The sequence below is a fragment of the Aythya fuligula genome, chromosome 3, assembly GCF_009819795.1.
Source record: "Aythya fuligula isolate bAytFul2 chromosome 3, bAytFul2.pri, whole genome shotgun sequence".
NCBI lineage: Eukaryota > Metazoa > Chordata > Aves > Anseriformes > Anatidae > Aythya > Aythya fuligula.
The window spans coordinates 115,310,284-115,325,339 of record NC_045561.1 but is presented as its reverse complement, the minus strand read 5'-3'; the positions used below and the strand labels follow the sequence as shown (position 1 = coordinate 115,325,339).

The 15,056-nt window shown below is 40.2% G+C and overlaps 1 protein-coding gene across 1 annotated transcript in view; it reads left to right on the top strand.

The window, feature by feature from the left end:
• PKHD1 (PKHD1 ciliary IPT domain containing fibrocystin/polyductin) overlaps positions 1 to 15,056 on the top strand; it is a 253,965-nt gene that overhangs the window by 212,508 nt on the left and 26,401 nt on the right. The window contains exon 59 of the mRNA XM_032185191.1: positions 13,633 to 14,626. Within this exon, the coding sequence (XP_032041082.1) occupies positions 13,633 to 14,626 (994 nt within the window). The remainder of the gene's footprint in view (positions 1 to 13,632; positions 14,627 to 15,056) is intronic.

Sequence of the window (15,056 nt, the reverse complement as noted above, 5' to 3'; positions counted from 1 at the left end):
CTGCTCTGCACAACATCGCTGCATCAAAACTTAGCTCCTGGAGATGTTATTGTTATTCTTCAGGGTTAGTTGACTTGGACCAAAAAAAAAAAAAAAAAAAAAAAAAAAAAAATTGGGATTACCAGGGAAATATGAGACATCTGAAACTGAGCAAAATGAAGACTCTGACTATTAAACCAAACTGTTGCCATCAGGTCCTAGGAAACCTTTCCTCCAAGCAGTGGGAGAACGTAAAAGTGTAGGCTGCATTTGAGAGCTGGACTTGTGTTGGTATAGGTACACCACTGTTCCCTGTAAGGCTCAGTTCCTAAAGGGTAAAGCTTCTTTTCTCTTTCTGCTCTTTTTTTTCCCTCTAAGCCATCTGATAACAGTCTCGGTGTCAGCTTTTTTGGAGCATGGCAAAGAGGTGTCCTGTCTCCATAGCCTCCCAGCCATAACACTTTTAGGCAAACAATCTTAAATCATTCTTGTTCCAGTCCAGCAGGGTTGATTTGCACCAATCAGCAAAACGGTCACTAAATGATCATGCAAACACTGTTACCATTAAATGCAGGGTACCAATCTCCCCTGAGCATCCTGTTCTGTACTTAGATGATCACCTGGAGTTAAAATGTGGTTGTGGTGCTTTGCAGATGCAGCGAAGGCTCTGGTGATACAGATCTGATCAACATCCATATGTCCCCTAGATGCCTGCTGGACGCTTGTGCAAAGGTCAGGTGTCTCTTGTGCTCTCCCAGAAGGCTTTGAATGGCGTGAGCCACTTGCTTTCATCCTTTCTCATAATTTTATGAGGCAGAATCCCCCCGCCCCCAGGCAAGCAGCCGGCCTGCCACTAGCTATTCACTTTAAAATTACAATGAAGCTTGAAATAAAAACACAGCCGTGGACTGAACCCACTAACCCTGAGTCCAAAGGTATTAAATCTGCTAGTTGATAGAGACAATATCTAGTTCTTGGAAATGTTTTGCTTCTAGCACCCTGGATGATTAGGAAGAGAGGACTAGGCGAAAAAGATAATGATTCCATATTTGCTGTGGAAATGGCAAGTGCAATTAGAATTGCCAACTGAGTTGTGATCAAAATTCTGATTAATTACTTACTGCTATTTCACAGAGAAGAAATTAGTGCGTATCTAATTGGCATTACTGAAATGTATTCTGTGCCTCTCTTGTATAAATTAAATGTAAAGAACAAATCTACTGTGTGTGTGTGTGTGTAAGAGAGAAAGGGAGGGAGCAAACGAGAATGTGTTATAGTGGGCAAGATCTGCAGGTGGTGTAAATCAGGACCGTTCCCTCAAAGTCTCTGGATGCAGAGGCTCAGACCAAAGAAGCTAAAAGAATCTGGTTGTTTGCTGTGGATCTGTGCTATACAGAGAGAGGGGTCAGACCCAAGGATCACAACATCCTTTTATTCTAGCCTTATCAAATCTCACTCTATCAAACTCAGTCACAGCAGTATCAAATCCTATTTTCAGCTTGTGAAGCCTTGTCCCACCCCCTACCATACCATCAGAGACTTTCTATCGCTTGATTTTTGTTTGCTTATTTATTTCAATTTCAGCTCTGCACATGCTCTAGGCATATATACAATAATGGCAATTACACATTGTACAAAGCACATCAATAATTTTAGCAAGAAAGAGAAGGAAAATGCAGAGCTGTGATTCCAGTGCTTTAATTGGCAGGACCACATTATGTCAATGAAGCGGGGCCACGGAGGGCTGATTAGATAAATCCCCCCTCGCAGTTCCAGTACCCGGCACTGAAGTGCCCACCATGTTCTAAAAATTAAATGTATGCATTAAAAATGTATCTGCATTTATTTTCCCTCTGGTGTATTTTTGGTTTTTCTAACAAACAAAATCTTATGGAAAAAAACAAGAAAAAACAATCCTAGGTGGGGGATTTGGCTGCTGATATCAGTGGGGATAAGATGAGCCTCCTCCTCCTCCATCTGACCCCTCAAATAACTTTTATTCCCCAAACAGAAATGGGAGAGAGGTTGCTGATATGGTGAAGCAAGCTGACCCTCTCACGTTACCAATCTATGCAATTTATTGTTACATTGAAAGTGGACATTTTTCCAAGCACTGACTTAATTCTGCTTGCAGACCATAGGTGTACCTGTACTGAATTTAAAGAATCACACCAATACCTGCCAAATTATAATGAAATCATGCAGCTATGTTAGTTGCCCTGCTGTTCCTTGCCATTATCCTTGCCTTTTGACTTTCTTCACCATAGAAGCATCGAAGTGTATGTTCTAATCATAAAATATTCATTTTTCATTATTATTCTTTTCATAATGAATTGGTGTCCTGCCTCTTCAATAAATATTTTACTTCTGGCCGCTTGAGTCTGAAAGAGAACAGCCATCACCAGTCATCTCTAATGTTCTTTCTTTTCCTCTCTTCCTATCTCTGCCTTTATTATCTCCATGATCTTCTTTTCCCTGTCTCCCTCCCCTTTCAGACAGCTTTATTAAATTCAGATCATGACTTCCAAGGCCTCTGTGTCTGACCGCTTGTGCCATTCAGCCACCACAAGCAAAAATAAAAAAACCATCAAGATACCACCATGTCCCTCGTACCCTCAATGTCCTAGGCAGCATGGGGGTCCTTTCTACAGCACATCCTTCTGGTTGGGTATTCCTGTTACAGACCCCACTGCTGCCAGAATTAACCCTTCTTGGACCTCATGGAAACATTACTTGCAAGAAAATGCAAATTCATATGTTCTTGATGTAATATATCACCCTGTTTGGAAAGATTGGGTTGGAAAATGGGGTCTCTCTGCTGAAAGCTCTTCCGTAGGGAAATTATGCATAAGAGAGTTCTGGAGGTCTTCAGGAAGGAAAAAAAAAAAAAAAAAAAAAAAAGTGGTTGTAGTCCAGATATTTTGATAGGGCAGAGATAAAAAGTTAGAACTGGTTTGGACTAGCCCATTTTCTACCCACCTGGATTGGTCTTTGCACTTTGTCTGGAATGAGGTTTTGCATGCTCAGAGGATAGAAGCACAACCCACAAGGCTTCAGCCAGGTGTCCCCTGCAATGGGGACAGGTGAAGCATATGAAAACTGAGCAACTCCTGCCACATGGGCTCTTTAAATTGGCTTGGCTCTTAATAGCACCCTGGGAACAGAAAGCTGCTCTCTGATGACCTAAATGAGCAGAAAACCCTTTTGGGTGCCTGCCTGATAAGTTTATTGATTAGTATGCCCAGAAAATGGAGACTATTCTGATACTGTTGATGACATGGAATAAATAAGTAAAAATTATGCCAATGCTCATCTCACCTTGCTGTCTGGTAATGCTGGTATTATACCAAAAAGAGCAGACCCTAAACTGTCCATATTGGCAATTCTTGTCATAAAAAGCTAGGTAATATAGGCTATTATGCATGAAGAGCATCCTGTAAATGCCAGTAGGATGCCTGAGCTAAGCAGCCTTGGGCAATCCGATATTGCTCTGCCTATCTTAACTCTGCTTCAGACCTCTTTTGTTCACCAGCGATAAAGCACTAAAAAGTCTCAAAGAAACAAATGTGCTTAATGCACCTGTCTGGTTTTCTGTGCGCAGCTACTGTGTTCCCACATGACTGCATTGAATGAAATTTTGTAGCAATGGAATATTTGTATGCTTAAGCACATATTCAGGGCAATGATGAATAAATGCATAGTATCCCAGTGCTAACAGTCTCAAAAAATGTCATTGACTGTCACATTTTAGAGCTTGAACATCAGCTAAGAACACTCAAAAACTTTTTTATTACATCAATCTGTGGGATGAAATCCTTCCCCCATGTAGGAATGCAGCTTTATAATTTTATTCTCAGACAGGGTCAAAACCTCAGCTGTTTTATATTGGCCTAAGCATCAAGCTGTCATCAGATAGACCACCTGAGGAAGTGGCCTGCTGGGAATGCACTTTAACCATCCAAACAGAGACATCCAAACCTTTGCAAGCTCAACCAGCAGAAATCACAGGGAGAAGTAGAGAACAAATGGGCTTCAGTTTTAGTCCCTTCAAGCAGGAGACAACGGGCCATTACTTCTTTTTGCAGTTTCCCATCACAGGCTGGGATGTTTTCAGACTAAACAAGTCCCTGTAACTTGAAACCCAACCATCAGTTATGGAAGTACCCTGTGCAGCATGGCTAATAAATAAAAAGTTAAGAAAAATAAAAAGACAACCTTGCCACTATTAACAAAAGACTCTTCAAAGCTATTCTTTTGCTCTGGGCTTTTACAATAATAAGCTGAAAAAATACATTAGAGAGCAGGCTCCTTTCTAGCCACTTCATATTTCATTTTGCCTCTCACTTGTCTATTTATTTTCACGTCTTTCCTGATTACTTCTCAATTGTAGAAAGACAACATTAGGCACAATGAGTTTTAAATATACTCCCTGGCCAAAATAACTCCAAGGGCTGTCTGAAATTTCAAGCAGCTCACTAGAAAGTCTGGAATAAAATGCAAAAGAAGGGATGCCTAATATTCAATGCAGGACACTCTGGACTTCAAGCCAGTGTACTTATTCTTTTTCTCCCTACGTGGACACCACACCATGCAGCCAGGACTGAGTTAATTCACTTTTATATTAAAGACGAAGAACACAATCTGGTAAAGTACAAGATCTGCTCCAGCTTCAAAGCTCTTCTTTCTCTTTTGGAGCTGTCCAGAGGACTTTGACAGGACAGAAAATAGGCCTTGGACGGCCTAAAAATGCACCCAGGAGTAAAAGAGCTATTTGCAAAAGTAAGCCTCAAAAGCTTCTTCAAACCATCTTGCATGTGTGTTATGTTGTACGAAAACTTCATTAGGATCACAGACCTTGTCTGAGTCATTTTCAACCCTGGTGGTTTCTCTGGACATCCTCCAAACTGGGAAATTTGTCCTAGTGAATATATAAAAGCCTAAAAGTAGATATACTATGATTTGTGATAAAGCCCTCCGAAGCCTGATCTAACTTTGTGGTTAGCCTTGCTTTGAGTGAGAGTTTGAACTAAACGACATCCAGAAATCTCTTCTGACCTATTTTTCCTGGAGTTCAATGCAGTCATGGTGCTTTAGGACTACGCCTACAGACTCATTTAATTTTCTTGGAAGTGGTGTTTGAAACTAGTCTCCTTCCAGGCCAGCCCTCATGTTGGTTCCAGACGTTAGGAATTAATTTTATAGGCTCTCACCATATTTGCTGGAATGTCTCTTTTACAATATATATATATTTCTATTTCTGTGCTTTCCGAGGCATTTTTCTCAGTGCCCACCCCATTTCCTACACAAGCTCTGCTGCTGAGGAGCAGAACGAGCTGTGGTCTGCAGGGTGACCCTTCACCAGGTTAACCAGGGCTACTGAGAGGTGCGGATATCTGTACTCAGCGGATGAACTCTTGTATCAAAAGACAATTGTAGAGTTTAATCTTTTTCAGGGTCTTTCTCAACAATACATTTGCAGTGTGTTGTGCTGAAGATCTCATTCATGGATAGGAGAGCTTTAGTATTTTCTAGATTAACATCATAGTGGCTTCATCTTTCTTCTTTCCATCTTTCCTCTTGTTCATAACTGGAGAGAGGTTACTTTAAAGGTGTGTACAGAGCTACAATTTCCCACTTATTTCAAAATACTTGGTGAATTCCAACACCTATTATTCTTGCTATTCTGGAAGCTTCTTCAGCTGCATCGTTAGGATCATCATTTCTCCTAATTTCAGCTGTCCAAAAGACAGACCTTCAGTCTGAGCTAGCTACCTAGGTTTCCCATATAGAAATAGAGGCAGGTATCTCAAGAAGTGACGCAATCCATCCCAGGGAAAGAGGGAATTAATGACCATCTAAAAGTCTCTCTCTCTCATGATTATTGTCTAGATGAGCTGCTAGGCTAGACATTAAGCTTAAACTACATGTTTAACATTTAGGCAGATAAAATTAATGTGATGAATCCCATTCCACATGCTTTAATAATGACTCTAGCCTTTGTATCTCAAATTTTAGCTCTTCAGATGTTTTCATAGGTGTTCAGATTCTGTGCTACGTTTTTAGCTTCATTTCAACTTCTAAGGCTTAAAATATTTGCCTCCCATTACGGTCCATTCTCATAAATGTGTCATGGTATAATATTATATAATGGCTTTTCTTTATTAAAAAAAAAAAAAAGAAAAAAAAAAGAAGAAAGCAGAGACAAGGGACAAGGTTGCTGATAAAAAGATACTGGAGACATTGGGCAGGATGGGAAGAGAACTCAAGAAGTCACCTCACTCATCCATTTGATCCAACAGTATTTATACTTACACTGCTCCTGAAAGAAATTAATATAACTTGATAAAAAACTCACCAATTTTAGTAGTTTGACTGAATCCTAATGATTTGATTTCAAGGCCTTGCTTTTTTTTTTTTTTTTTTTTTATTATTATTATTTTTATTTTTTAACCAAAACCATATTTTAAAAAATTTCTGAACCAAATCTCTCTGTTTAAAATGTTAATATGTGTATTATTTTTTTGTTCTCTCCACATTGGACATAGGAAAACAACCTTCCTTATTTCCTGATTATTTTTATGAAGTTTCTATAAGCTGCTTATACTACTTTGGTATACTAATTAAAATGTCTGCAACCTTTCTGATCTGAACTTGGAATATTTGAAATATTTTTGTTTCAACAACATATCTGAGGAAAAAAGGTTTTTCAAAAAAATTGTTTTAGAGAAAAAAATATACAGTCTAAAAACATGATCATTTCTCAGATTAAGCTGAAAAATGGGTATAATTTCAGCATTTAATCAAAATGTTTGATTTGTTAATGAATAAATAAAAAAAAAAAAGGAAGACAATGTTAGGGCAAATGCTGAGTTCTGTTCTGTCCTTTCTGTTACCTATGTCTTAAATAGTAAGTGTCATTTTAACCTTATTTCTAACCTGAATATTTCCAATATCTACAGGTATTTGTTGTTTTCCTCTGGCTCATTTCTAATGGAAAATCATTTAGTTTCTTTTAGAATTGGTTCCCAGGACCAAAGAACTGTTCTCATTGGGAAGAAACGATAATAATAATAGTAAAATTGAGTTCTCTGAAAATTTTATTTTGAGGCAGTTCATTTTATGCCCTGACTTTATTTTTGCAGAAGAAAAGGATGATTTGTCTTTGCAGTAACTGCAAAAAAGAAGCTGAGAACCTTCCAGTCCATAACAAAACCTGGCAGCAATGGTCTTAATAGAGTTCAAGTTTATTTGACTAATTCTTTCACCACTTGTCAGAGAACATACTTTTGTTTGCAGTAACAAAACGACCTCTTTCCTCTCCCATTTCTCCAGCGAGTAGTGCAGGCACTTGTGTGGAGCACACATTACTGCTAACCGTTACGATGTTTGCTGTCAAACTCATTTATTTATGCAACTGCTGTGGAAAGGCCTGAGGCCCATAAGCAGCCCTGAAAGATTTCAGAGCCCTGGTGTGGGGTCATGAAAGGGAAAGCGAGGGGGAGGGCGAAGCCTCCACTGGTTATGAGAAAGGAACTGACACAGGAAATGGTCACATATGGCACAGATTTATTGTGTCCGGGACTTCCCATTCAAAACTCATTATATCCACAGCTCAGAGCGGTGCATGGCACAGCCACATTCATTTTTGGGGTCTGGCATCCGATGAAATTGCTGTTCTGCTGTTGGGTGGTGGTGGCAGTTTTATCATTCCTCGGCCAGAGAGCTGGAGGTTGGAACTGTGTTGGCAAAAACTCTGCTGAGTGCTGCCCTTAGCACTGAGCCGTGCAGAGTGGTTTGTCTAAAGCTTCACCCAGTGGCATTGCTGGTCAGAAGAAGAGAAAAATCTTTCTGAGCTTTAAATATACCTAAAGGAAAACAGAAGTGTCTTGAAGGGAAACATAAGGGGAAAAACTTTAGTAGCAACAGAAGAAACAAAATGATATTTGCAGAACAACATGTTTTATCAAAGGTGAATTATTTTGGACAGAAAGGTGGTCCTGTTTGCATTTTTCTCCTTTAAATGTCTGTCCTAGGAGGCAGAATACTTCCAATACTCAGCCATCAGCTCCTTGAACAACAGTTAGTGAACTCGAGAGGTTGTGGGAATACTTTCTTCATATTTTTCTATTTGCTTCATGAGACCATCTAAAAGCCCCACTCAGGGCTCTGGGTTTTTATTTTGCTAGTACAAATTTCTACCTGATTTCTACCCTTTTGCTGTTCATTGATGAATCCTCCAAGCCCTCGAGAAAGCTGTAGAGACCCATGCTCTTTTGTGAGTGTTCTCAGTGCCACCCATGGTCTGTCATGATCACACAAGTCCCATATCACACGTTTGATTGCGTTACAGTAATGTTTAAGGTAATGACTTCTACAACATCATTTTCTTCCTCATTCAGGGTGCTTAATTCAGAGTGCTTTTGGAGACTCTCTGAAATTGCACAGAATCAGGAAGGGCAGAGTAATTCAGCTGTTTAATCCTCTCTCTTTCCATGCAAAATATAATTCCATGTAATGCCTCTTTTGTCCGTATGTTAGATTTATTCCCTAAATAGACATCATGGGGAACTTTGTGTTGCTAGGATGGCTAAAATGACTGAAGTTCCCCAATCAATAATGATAATGAGGATAAAAATCCTCTCTTAATTGTGGCTTTCTAACAGTTTTTATTAACTGTGTGGTCAAGCTGCTCTGGGACAGTGCTGACAACAGCAGGAAGAGGCTTGATGCCTACTCGTGAGCTAAGGAGTGGTAGGGAATGGGCACTGGACCTTCCCACTCACTCCTGCTACATCAAAGAGAACAGTTCCAAGCCCAGTTTGGTCCCAACAGATTCCAAAACAATTCCTGGGTGCTTCCCAGACAAATCAGGAGCCAGTCCAAAAAGCTATTTGAAGGTCTATTTGGGCATCTTAGATTTATGGACCACCTCATCCAAGAGGGCTGAAGATGTATGCTCCTGGCTGGGCTATCCTCCCAAGCTTTTGGCTGTTTTGTGAGACAGGTTTGATATTTTCTTTCAAATAAAAAGACTGAATATGTTCTCTTTGACTCAAAAGGCTCCAGATCTGTAGATCACTGAACACTCAGGGAACAGTTTGGGAGAACATTGCCATGTGTATATCCTGTTCTCATACACTCTCTACACACCTCCTTTTGACCACTTTGGAGAACATTCTGTCCTGAGTCTTCTGGGAAGACTTAGCTTGTGTACTTAGCTTTCAAAGCCAAGAATGACTAATAATAAATCTGCAATTACCTGGTAATTGGAAAAGTTTGCAATTTTTTTGTTCGTCACTTAGAAAGATATGCTGTTATCTATGACCTATATACCTTGCCTCTTAAGCATGGGGGAGCTTTGAAGGGTTAGTGCTAGCACAATAAATATATAAGCATATGAAAAATGCAAATAATACTTGATTTCATAATGAATAAATACTAGCAATGAGTGTGGACTTATCCATGCATCCAAACAGTGAGTTCAAGAACAAATACTTCATGTACTGTACCTGTTTTTCTATGGATTTGTATGGGAAGGGGAGGGGCCAATGCAGATCCTGTGGTGCATATCTGTGAGCTTACTCTACAGCCTTTTTAGTGGGAGCACTAATAATCCATCTTTTTCCTGCCTGGGCACCCACTTTAACAGAACTTGTAGCAACATAGTGTCTTTGAGTCCCCAGACATGACCACAATTGGCCAGAGGGTTCAAAGGTTTTATGGAGGAGCGATAAACAGCCAAGCATAAAAATACACCGTGTTATGAGACTCATTTCCTTCAAAAATAATTTTCCTTAGGAGAAAGAATTAGCAGCCTAAAGCAACCACTCAATTTTTATGCGCATAGTTCCTGGCATGGCTGTGTATTTATGTGCATGTGTCTCACACACGTGTTCACACAAATACACGAGCAGTCACACTCGCCTCCATGCATTGCTATGTGCTTGTTCCCAACACAAGCCTTGTGCAAAAAATAAGTTACTTGGCATTGCATATCTGCATATTTATCCTCCATGTAGGCTCTGGTACATTCAATTGCACGATATTTCTAATTTGCAGTCAGTGGTATTTTTAAAAATGATGGGGGATGCCTTGTCTCAACAGCTGCTGAAGTTGACAGGCTTGCTTGCACTTCTGCACATGAAGATTCACAAGACGAATGACTGCAGAGCCATGGCTTTAAAAGAACGAGTGTGTAGGCATGAGAACCTTGTGCTGGGGATTAGATAGGAGAATTGGGTCCACAATTATTTACAGGGAACATCTGAACCCAAGAAACATAGAAAACCTTTTGCATACTTTTCCATAGCAAAAACGACTGACCTCAGAATAATTTACCTTTGTGGACTGCTACATTTCCAAAGTCCTATTGCCAGGTCTTTTTTATTTTATTTTATTTTATTTTATTTTATTTTATTTTATTTTATTTTATTTTATTTTATTTTATTTTATTTTATTTTATTTTATTTTATTTTATTTTATTTTATTTTATTTTATTTTATTTCACATTTGAATGTCAGCAGGTCAAAAGGAACAGTTAATGCTGATGAATATTTCCCCCTCAGCAAAGATATGTGCTGGCCAGCCCAAGGCCAATGAATCGCAATTTCTAAACAGTGTCCCATTTATCTCTCCCCTCCCCCTTGCTCCCCTACACGCTTTTATATTTTTGTAACTATAATTGTTGTTAAATTAGAAATAACTGACGGGCAAATCCAGTCAGATGGAAAGAAAATTGCGGGAGATTTATTTTATTTTGATAAAAACCTGACGTTGCCTTTTGTTTTTGTCAAAAAACAACTATATTTTTCCTTGTACCGTGAATTGTGAAATCTATCACGAAATGGGTAAAAATTATTGAAGGAAATGGTGGTGTTAACCTGAAGGGGAAAATCATTAATGTTGATGTATTTCATTCAATTTTAAATGTAGAATTTATTTTATTTTATTTTATTTATTTGGCATTGGGGAACTAGGGAAAAGGCAGGAGACTTGCAAAGGACTCTATGTGCCTTTAAGTCAAAACATCTATTTTAAAAATACTCTTCCCTCCTTCCCTCCTGCTCCATTTTTCTAAATAAAGGATATGAGATGTTGTTGGTGGTGTTTCTTTTTTTTTTTCTTTTTCTTTTTTTTTTTCCTAAGCAAAGAGGACCCCCTCGGCGCATTTTTCTTTTCAAATGTGAAATGAGGTGGAAAATCCTCATTTCACGACAGGAAGGACAAATATTGACACAAAGTTAATATTTGTCAGGAGCCCTAGAAGCAACCTGAGTGCTCAAATCTCATATAGATATATATGTTTGTGTGTGGTGGTGTGTGCGTGCATGTGGATGTATATAATTAAATAGCAAACTCGACGGCAAGGGAATCTGCAGAAAGCACAGCCTGCTGTCTGAGGCTGAGGAAATAGCTGGGGAGGGTGGGCACGGACACTTTCCATCTCCTATTTCTCTCTCTTGCTTGCACCAAAGGGGACACAAGACATCTTCTCCATCTTTCCCACTCATTTATAGGGTCTCACATTGACTCACACATGCCTGGTTTCTCTTTCATTCCCTCCCCCCCCCCATTTTTTTTTTTCCTCTCACACGTGTGCAAACACATGTGCATGCACAAATATAACCCTGTTTAATCGAATTTTGCCCCGTTTATGGACAGGGGAAGGCTTCTGGAATTTATCACTGTTATTGCTCATCGCCAATGTAAATAGCACATGTCAGCTCAATATTCAGTGGTCACTCAGTATTTATTAAGTCCTGTCCACTCTGGCCTTTTTTAGAGCAAAGCCCCGGGGCAGATTAGCTGCTGGCCCTGACACGCCACGTCGCTTATCTATTCGCATCGATTATGAGAGTCAGCTGTGGCCAGGCCGCACTTTTTCCTTCTCCTCTCTGGCCCCTCTTACAAGCACCCCTGCTTGGATTTTCATGAGGAAATAATCAGATTAGGGCTTCAGCGGCGAGTTCATATGGAGTTCTCTTTCTCCGATGTGCTACTAACTGAATAAACGTGTTTTGTGGTAAATTGTAAATGACATTATGATTACCGAGGCCAGCATGGGTTTCATTTAAAAGTGATCGAAATTGCAGGCTGCAGAAATTGTGACTGGCAGATAAGGCCATTCAGAAGGAGACGAGCAGCGGTGCGTGCGCGTGCATGGGCGGGCACGCAGGGAGCCGAGCGAACCTGCTCGGAAAGTCCTGGGAAATCACAAAACATCAGCAAACCCCATCTGTAGGCAGGAACGATGGCACGGGGGGGAGATGGGGAGCGGTTTGAATGTTTCTGGGAGAGCAAATGAGATCTGTCAGCCTTTGTGGGCTGGCTATGGGCTGCTTGACGTGTCCTCCCTGTGCTCTGGGGCAGTACCCAATATCTGAGGGCAGCCTCTCCACAAGGATACTGCTCCCTCTCCCTTTGCCCCAAGCAAAACACTCATGCTGGTACAGCTAAAAATAGAATGACAAAGCCAAAAAAGTGAGAAAAAGGAATAGAAAACAAAAAACTTGTGTCTGAAGTTACCTTTTTTTTTGCATAGATCCTGTCACACTTGGACCTGCTTTCTGATCTGAGTGTGATATTTATGTCATTCTATCGCTTTCCTTTGTGCTGTGCAGAGTGAAAGCTCATCCTGGGAAATGCTCATAGATCTCAGCAGCAGTCTGCACATGAGGAATCACCTTGAAATAAATCGTAGCTAAACGTCCACAGGATTCAGGCATCGAGATGTAAGAGTAAGCAGGACCCAGGCTGGCTTCTCATAGTTCCTCTCTTTTCCTGGAGCCTGGCATTTTCTTTTAGCAGTGAGTTTCCCATTTGCAATATTTCCATAGTAAGGGGAATGCTTTTTTTTTTTTTTGGCTTTTTTTTTTTTTTTTTTTTTAATTCAGAAGTTTGTGGCTCTGACGTATGTTGCTCTGTCTTTCTTTTTGCCATTAGCACTAAGCACTGCTGATCTGTATGCAGGTCTCCAAAGCTGCTGAATGAGGAGCTCAGTTACTTATACATTGTCCATTCTTTGCCTAATGTGTTCAAGAGCCCAGCTAGCTAGGGAAGAGTGGGCTCAGGAAGGGAAGGAGGATTATAGCTGGCTACAGCAGCAAATTCCTCCTTTGATTTTGTTTTGAAGGAAGGAAGGAAAAACAGAAACACACATCTTTTCATAGGATGCTCCGGGCAGAAATGTTTATGTTGTTGGTGCCCGTATCTGAACTCATTTACTTTTTTTCTCCCTTTATAATCAGTGGTGATCTCATCATTACAGCCTGAGGCACGATTTCTCTCATCTTAAAGCAGAGACCTATATTTGGTCAGATGGAACATACCTGAACTCAGAGGACTGTATGGACTGTGTCTCTTCTGCATAGATCCATAAAGGGATCCTAATGGCTAATCTCAGACACTTTGGTTGGGATTCAATTATCAATTATTTTCAGGTTAAGGACTTCTGGAGGCAGATGTTGTTTCTACCCATTTAATGTCCATTGGTGTCCAGGCTTCTCTTAAAACTGATTAGAATTTTAACACTTGCAAAAGTAACTGAGCACCAAATGGGAAAATATACAGCTGTAGCACAACCTGTTGAGATGACATTCGATACAATTTTTTATTGATTAATTTTTCTCTCCCCACCTTCATCTGTCCTTCCAGGAATTTACAGAGATGACAACAAGTGTATCTTCAAGCCCTCAGTACAAGGCTACTTGTGCAAACAGGCAGATCATGCACTTGTTGTCCTTGAAAACTTGGACACCACTGTGGTGAACCAGGAGCTGTTCCCAGTGGTAGCAGTGACGGACAACTTTATGGACACCTTCAGTGATGCGTCGTGTTATCCTGCAGAGCATCCTTCTACTTTTTTTTCTGTACTGCCATCCACCAAACTCACCACAGTTTGCTTCCCAGACCTAACACCTCTGATTTTCAGACTCTCCCTCCTTAGTGGCCAGAACTCAACCAGACTGCCCCTGGCTATTTTCTACAATGAACCCCTCAGCCTTCGTGTTTTTGTTCAAGGGAAATACGTTTCTCCAACCCCATCTTCATTCTCACAGAAAGAAGGGGCAGGAGCCAATTACTTCAGCTTTGAGGACAATCTCCTCTATGTTCTTCTCCATGAGAAGGAACCTGTAGAAATAGTTGCTGGCCTTTCCCTTCACATAGCTTTCACTGTGAGTGAGGCCATTGGGGAAGAAGGTGAGGTAAATATAATGCATCAATTAGCTGATTTCTTGCAGGTTGGTCATGACCAAATCAGAGTAGTCCATCACATACCAGGAGGTGAAAGCATGTTGAAGGTCATATCAGACAATGCTAGCAAAAAGAAATATCACTGCCCTAACATGACATTTTGCACGGCCTTTCATAGCCGGTCTGGCTCACAGAAAATGGGGAGAGCACCAGTGAGCACCCAAGCTCTGCAGCCATCTGATGTACCTGGTCCATCAAGAGTGCTGATTATTGAACTTGGTGATCTACCAGGCCACCAAAGAAATGAGTTTCAGCGTACCTTGACAATTGACAGCTTGAAGACTTTAGCAAGAACAATTATAAATGCTCATCAAACCGGAGACCTGGACTTACCAGTTGATACTTTAATGGTGACTCAGCCTGACTTTGTTTCCCCAGGAGGAGATAACAGTAGGTAAGTGGGCTGCTGCAGTGTTGTAACAAAATGTTGATACTGATTAAAGTGGACTGAGACAATTATACCACTTGATCTGTTTAGTAAGATGTGATGTTTTCCATTTTCTGAAATATGGCTATGGCACATTATAAACACATTATAAAATTTCCCTGACAGAGTTGTGGTCAAGGATTAACAGGAGTCCTGATTAGGATCTAGCCTAACTACCATGACATTCTCATGGTGTTCATGGATCTCTATGAGGTGCAGAACTGTCCTTGATGTTTTAATCCAGAAGGAGAGTTTCTGTAAATCTGTCTTGAAACTAAAAGCTCTTAACTTCTAAACAATTAAATTTGTGAGTGTTTCTAAACTGATGTAGTGCCAGAGATGTGTTATGGAAGACAGGCTGTTCTCTTAACTAACTTACAGGTCTAAACCTTGATTC